The sequence below is a fragment of the Prosopis cineraria genome, unplaced genomic scaffold (assembly GCF_029017545.1).
Source record: "Prosopis cineraria cultivar Desert tree isolate PC_DT_omini unplaced genomic scaffold, ASM2901754v1 PC1, whole genome shotgun sequence".
Taxonomy (NCBI): Eukaryota; Viridiplantae; Streptophyta; class Magnoliopsida; order Fabales; family Fabaceae; genus Prosopis; species Prosopis cineraria.
In genome coordinates this window covers 48,180,710-48,187,568 of record NW_026555332.1, presented here as the reverse complement: position 1 = coordinate 48,187,568, position 6,859 = coordinate 48,180,710, and the positions used below count along the sequence as shown (strand labels likewise).

The following is a 6,859-nucleotide window of genomic DNA, read 5'->3' as shown; positions in this document are numbered from 1 at the left end:
GATTCATGAATGAATAATTGTATTTTTTTTTTTGAACAAAAAATGTAATTTGCAACTAAGAAGTGCGCAACACGCATTTCCTCCTTTCTCCGGGCGCGACTCGACCCTCAACAAGCGATCCAAGCGGCCCAATGGCAGCACGACACGTGTCATACATTGATTGCTCCAGCCTCCAGCACCAAACCACTTCATCGCCTTTTATTTTAGGGGCGGTGTCGGAAGCTCATTGCTGCGTCGTCTTCGGCTTCGCTCCAATCTCTGCATATTCCTTCGAACTATTCTTTCCATGTATGCGTGTGTGGGCTGCGTCCTTGTACTTCTCTCTATATAACGGAGGCCTGCTTCATACACACATACATTCATACATTTCAAGGAATTGCAGTTCAAGTTTTCTTCCTTGCTGTTTCGCCATCTCTGAATCCCAATCTCCAGTTCCAACCGGTCATGGCGAGTGGGCTCACGGGCGCTAATTCCAACGGGGTTTCAGGCTCCCGCGCCAATCCTGAGAAGCTCATTATCGATACTGACCCTGGGATCGGTAAGTTTAGACATTTAGGCCTCGCTTATCTGCCTTTTTTGGGTTCTACAAATAAATTTAAAAAGAATAAGTAGTTCGCCTGACGATCTGATGGTTGGGGCATGCCTTCTATTTTTGGATTATTTTCCGGCTGGTCTGAATCCTGTTAGTTTGTATAATTTTCCGACTGGCGAGTAATTCGCCTGATAATCTGATGGCTGGTTTAAGTTTCAACTTTAAAATTCAATATTTTCCATCTGTCATTGAACAGAGACATTCATTGCAAGTTTTGAACTGTTTTATATCGGAAAGTCTCGCGCGCGCAGACACACTCACATATCTTAATCATGTTCCTTCACATCAAATGTTTGACTAAAAAAGCCAATCATATTTTTTGTCTTCAATTTTATATAATGCCGTACTTTCTTGCATTTATTTATTCATTTATTTTTAAATTCAATCATCCAGCACCCTAAGTCCCTAACTTCTGTAGATCATAATACAGGGAAAGCAAAATGCTTCTATTTTAATTTTCTTTAAATGTAAAACCAACAAAACTAGATTGAAAAGGCATTTAATCGGATAGTTTGAAGTTTCCTATGTGAGCATATAAAATAATAATCTAGTTATTCACTTTTTGTTTAATATATATATATATATATATATTTGATGGCAATTGTGCTTGTACCTGGGATTATTGAGATTGTTACAGTAAAAAAAAAAATCACATTTTCAATCAGAGGAAACAATGCTAGTCAATTATAATTGTTGGTTATTGTCCTTTCTTCAGAAATTTACTATTTTTTTCATCAAATTTAGGCATACCCGACTTGACCTGAACTTGTATTTTTTGGTTCCTAAATATGCAAATGATCTTTGGCTGTAATCTCTTTGTTCTGTATGAGTTTATGATTTGTAATATATGATTTCAGTTTTCATTCAAAAAAGTCCAAATGCTCTTGTTGTGCAATATCTAAGTTCCAGCTAATTTGTCATACTCGCAAGAGATATTCAATCCATGGAATTACTTTGTCACATACTCAAGTGGTTGAATAATAGTTGTGGTTTTTTTTTATTCTTTTTAATGAATTTTTGTGTTTTGGTTTACTGTGATTGCCATTTTCACGAGTCAATGTTTTTCCCCGGTAAATCCATAGATGATAGCATGACCATCTTGATGGCATTTCAAACGCTTGAGGTGGAGGTCCTGGGCTTGACAACCACATTTGGTAATGTTTCTACAGAAGATGCCACTCGCAATTCATTGCTTTTGGTATGCATTTTTAAAATTCTCATCAACTTCCGTTGTACTTTATTTTACTAAATACTCCGCGGCTTTCATGCTTTTAGAACATGTTCATGATCAGTTTGTCTTTTTGCTGTGCAAAAGGATAGTGTGAGATTGCAGGCTGTCAAAATGTTCCTGTGGCAGAGGGCAACCCTGAGCCCTTGAAGGTAGCTATTTAATAAGTACCTCTGAAGTTGGCTTGAGTGTTTCAACTCAGTTAGGTTATATTTCAATGTTTACCTTACATTGCTTGCCCAGCCTCATCTTTTGTCTACGTGGCACTGCACAAGGCTCTGCATGTTTTCAATATTGGTTTTATGTTATTTTTCTTTTGTTTTTACTTCATCTTTCAAGGCTGAAGTATGTTTTATCCTTTGAAAGGGTGGAATTCCACGAGTTGCTGACTTTGTTCATGGTTCTGATGGACTTGGAAACATATCCCTGCCCCCGCCGAAAGCTAAAAAGTTAGATAAAACTGCTTCGGAGTTTTTGGTGGAGAAGGTTTCTGAATACCCTGGTGAAGTATCTGTGTTAGCACTTGGACCGCTGACAAATTTAGCTTTGGTAAGTTGTACCTTGCTTTCTTGTTATTAGTGGACATGTTATCATAACACTTTTTTTATTTGTATTTGTGTACATAAATGTTCTGATTGTTTAACCTTCATGATTAGGCCATAAGAAGAGATTCTTCTTTTGCTAGAAAGGTGAAGAGAGTGGTTATACTTGGTGGCGCTTTCTTTGCCTTGGGGAATGTAAATCCAGCTGCAGAAGCAAATGTAAGTGGTGGTTTCATGCAAAGGACTAATGGGCTTGAGGATATTCCATGCGGTGTGAACGAATTTTATATTTTAAAGTTGCGCTGGTCAAAATCGAAAACAACATGCACTTTTGAAGAGAAAGTCACTTTGCCATATTCTTTTCATAATCAAGAATATACTTCACGACATTCAATTCACAACAGACTCTAGACTACAGAGAAAATATTTTCTACGAAATTTGTAATCATTGAAATAAATGGATCATAAGTTGCACTATGCTTCATGATCAGGTTTAATATTCAGTTCGTTCTATGGACTTCATTTCTTTTTAATTTGCAGATCTATGGGGACCCAGAAGCAGCAGACATTGTGTTCACTTCTGGAGCAAATATAGTTGTTGTTGGAATAAATATTACAACCCAAGTGATATTTACAGGTGGGATTGCAATTTCTTGTTTTCTCTAATTTCTAGGCTACTGTTATTGTGCGATTGGGTATATTGTAATTGTCAGATGCTGAATATTGTCTTTCGATTTCAGATGCTGACATCTTTCAATTGAGGAATTCCAGAGGGAAGCACGGACAACTCATATGTAAGATGTGCAAGTTTTACCGGGATTGGCACGTTAAATCTGATGGTGTCTATGGTAATTTTACATGCTATTTTGACGTCTAAATTCATGCTGTTCACTTTATTTGTTGCCATTGGAACAATAATATGATGTCTTCTTTCAGGAATTTTCCTTCACGACCCCGTCAGTTTCGTGGCTCTTGTTCGTCCAGATCTTTTTACATACAAGAGAGGGGTAGTGAGGGTAGAGACACAGGGCCTCTGTGTCGGGCATACGCTGATGGACCAAGGGTTAAAGAAGTAAGTCCAAACGTGGAATTGATATGCTGCTTCACTTTATTTTTGGTGACTTCATGTTTAATTTAATTAATGTTAAACGCATTGTCGTTTTCATTTCATACAGATGGAATTCGAACAATCCATGGACGGGTTTTTCCCCTGTTTCAGTTGCTTGGACGGTGGATGTCGATGGGGTGATTAAGTACGTCAAGGAGACATTAATGAAACCCTGAAGTTTAGACATCTTTTCTTTGACAGATATCAATAACAGGGGCATTGATAGTTGAGCACCCCTCTTACCTGAAAATGTTATCAATCTGTATATTATCTTCATTGCACTCAATGTCAACCAGAACATAGATAGATAATTGAGGGTTCTTTGTCGATCTCATTCTCCAATCCTGTCAGATCATGCCCCAGTCTATCTGTACTGATGAAATGTTGCCTCGTTATGCTGCTTTACTTTTACTCAAGTGAGCAGCCATTCTTTTCCTTAAATGTTGCCTCTCTACAATTTGAAGTTTCCGTCTCAACTTAGTATCTCATTTTCATAAGTGAGGATATATGTCTCACGTTCTAATTGGCCTAAAAAACTTAGGGTGTTCTAGAATAAGTAGACTTTCAATCATTAAGTTAGTCAATTACTTAATTTTCAGTATTCCCTTTATTCTAATTTTGCGCCATGGTTTTTAAAAGCATCGATAAGTAACTGACCGATTGTGAGCTACCAAGTTGATGCCAGAATTTTCATTGTGGGTTTGAGTTTAGGTAATCAAGGGTGTGTTAGGATTTTAATTAGCAAAAATTGATTATAAAAAATTGATTAACAAACCGTGATGATGTTTGAATAATATTTTTTAAAATTGGTTTTAATAATTGAAAATGTTTAGATAATTTTTCAAAATCAATCTTGAAGATGGTGAAAAATAAAAAATGGTCAAATATCAAGAACTGATTCTAAAGTGGAGAAAAAAAATACCTTTTTCAAAAATAAAATTTCACAAGTCAAATGGAGTTTTGCAAAATTGAGAGTGTTTGAATAAGTTTTTACGAAACAATGATTTTGATCTCAGAATTGATGTTAAATAAGAACCAAACATGCACTAAATATTTATAATGATGAAACCCTGTAACCAAAATATTAGGGCATACTTGATTTCTATTTTTATTTTTTATTTTTAAAAACTGTTCTAAAATACATTTTTTAGAATTGATTTTTAAACTAAAAAAATATTAAAATTTGTTTAGCAATGTTAATATAAAAATATTTTTAAAATTTAAAAATAAGCTAATAGTGATTGTTGCAAGCGATTAATGGTAATGGTTTATAATAAAAATTGATCAAGCTAACTATATTTTTTAATAATCAAATATAATGTGTTTTAAAAATAAGAAAAATAAAATAAAAAATAACTTTAAAAATATTTTTATTTTTTCATAAAAACAAAAAATGAAAATAATTAAATTCAAAACATTTATATAAATAATTTTTTTATTTTTTTTGTTTTTAAAAATAAAAACCAAACATGACTTTAAACTCTAGAATATAGCAGTGTGGTAACGTTGGGTATTTGCTCGAACTGTTGCAGCCAAGCATTCTGTGAGAATTTACTTTGCAGTCTGGACTTCCGAGGGATCAAATAGATGCATTTTGCTTCGTTAAATTGATTCAAGTTAAAGTTGAAAGGGGAAAATATTGAACGAAAGCTCAATAAAATAATATTTTATTTTGCTTTCAATTGTCCTTTAGTCCAACCTGTGCAGGAGGAATCATGAGGTGGATAAAATTGAAATCCTCGGATAAAGTAAAAATATATAAATGATAATTAAATATTTTAAAATATTATAATTTTTTAAAGCCTCATATCTTTTTGATATTAATTATTTTATATTAAATAATTAAATTGTCTCTTATTTAAAATAAAAATGACAAGTCTGCTCTATTTTTTAATTATAGTTTTTGTTTAAATAATTATAATTTTTTTATGAATTACAAAAATTAAATAAAAATTCGTAACTTCTCACTTAAAATTTCTTTTATTATTAAAATTTAAGTTTTAAAAATAATTAATCATAATTTTTATTTTATAAATAGTGAGAATTAAATAAGAAATCATAATTTCTCACGTAAAATTTCTTTTATCATAAAAATTTAAGTTTTAAAAATAATCAATTATAATTTTTGTCTAAGCAATTACAACTTTTATTTTGTAAATAGTAAGAATTGAACAAAAAATTATAACTTTTCATGTGAACCCACATTTTTTTACTTTAAACAAGGGGTGATTTTGTCATTTTGTAATTTTAAACAAGGTCCCTCCATCAGCAGTATTACAGGGACTTAGAATACATAAAAAAGATGTAAAAATTTTATAGCAAAATTTGAGCAAAGTGTTAGAATTTAAAATTATATTTTTACTTTTGATTATCTAAATTGATATTTGCTATTCATTCATTTGAAAATCCCTACTTTTTTCCTTTGGTTAAAAACAAAGTTTAGACAAGTTACAGGAATTTACTAAAGTCAGGAAATGTTTTTAAATTCAAAAAATATTTACAAAAATATTTATATATCGTTCGTTGACAAGATTTTTACATCGGTAGGTGATTTGATTTCGCAAGCTTATGAGTGATTGACCAAATTCTTACTAACCAAATCATTTTTTATTTATTGAAAATTCCTACTTAGAATCAAAAGATGTCGTCTGCCCTCCTGGGGAAGGTATTATTATTTATTCATCTTCGCCTCCCAGCATCCATGATCCACATTCCACCAGTCTTGTGCTCGTTATTATGACATGTGTGAGTATTAATTTTAGCATGGGAGTCTCCAAGGAAATTAAATGAAATAGTAACTTCAAAAACGGAAATGGAATGATACATGTCGTGTCATTTTACAGTTTGCACGTTCAATAAAAGAATAGAGAATATTATCATTAATTATTGAGAGAATATAATAATTTATAGAGTAAAATATTATGACCTCTCATTTGTTTTGAAAACCTCTATTTTAATTTAATTTTTAATACTGTTAGGAATATTTTGTTAAAAATATTAAAATACTTAATTTTTTGTTTGTAATTATGTTAAAAATTTTAAAATTATTAATTTTCCTTTGTAATTTAATTTTCTGTTCTCTTCCAATTTAAAAAATTTAAATAATTAAGTAAGTGGATATTTAAAAATAAAATTTAATTTTTTGTTAGAATTAATGAAATTAAAAAATAAATATTTATTATATCAAGTAATTTATTATATTGGATACTTCTTTTATTTTTGGCCTGGAAATTCTAATTTCATTAAGATTTTTTATTGCATGATTGATATATTATTTTAAGTTTTAATCAATTTATGTATTTAATATTTTTTTAAGAATACTATATAAACATGTTTACAAAATGAAAAAAATTAAAAAATATATGCATTATTTTTGAGCAATTTCAATT

General features: G+C 31.2%; 1 protein-coding gene across 2 annotated transcripts; it reads left to right on the top strand.

The window, feature by feature from the left end:
* Positions 1 to 218: 218 nt before the first annotated feature.
* On the top strand, positions 219 to 3,933 carry LOC129303246 (uridine nucleosidase 1). Of its 2 annotated transcripts, XM_054942437.1 has the most exons (9): positions 219 to 538; positions 1,675 to 1,790; positions 1,913 to 1,972; positions 2,187 to 2,369; positions 2,477 to 2,581; positions 2,903 to 2,999; positions 3,103 to 3,210; positions 3,299 to 3,434; positions 3,538 to 3,933. In XM_054942437.1, the coding sequence occupies exons 1-9, from the start codon at positions 445 to 447 to the stop codon at positions 3,644 to 3,646; spliced, it is 1,008 nt and encodes a 335-aa protein (XP_054798412.1). In that variant the 5' UTR covers positions 219 to 444; the 3' UTR covers positions 3,647 to 3,933. The 2 variants fall into 2 exon arrangements, with proteins under 2 accessions (XP_054798412.1, XP_054798421.1); XM_054942446.1 differs by lacking the exon at positions 1,913 to 1,972.
* Positions 3,934 to 6,859: the final 2,926 nt, after the last annotated feature.

Excerpts from the sequence above, each read along its gene's own strand:
- LOC129303246 (XM_054942437.1), top strand. The coding sequence starts at position 445 with ATGGCGAGTGGGCTCACGGGCGCTAATTCCAACGGGGTTTCAGGCTCC. Across the intron at positions 1,791-1,912 it reads CTCGCAATTCATTGCTTTTG|TGTGAGATTGCAGGCTGTCA; the intron begins GTATGCATTTTT and ends GCAAAAGGATAG. Across the intron at positions 3,000-3,102 it reads AACCCAAGTGATATTTACAG|ATGCTGACATCTTTCAATTG; the intron begins GTGGGATTGCAA and ends TTTCGATTTCAG.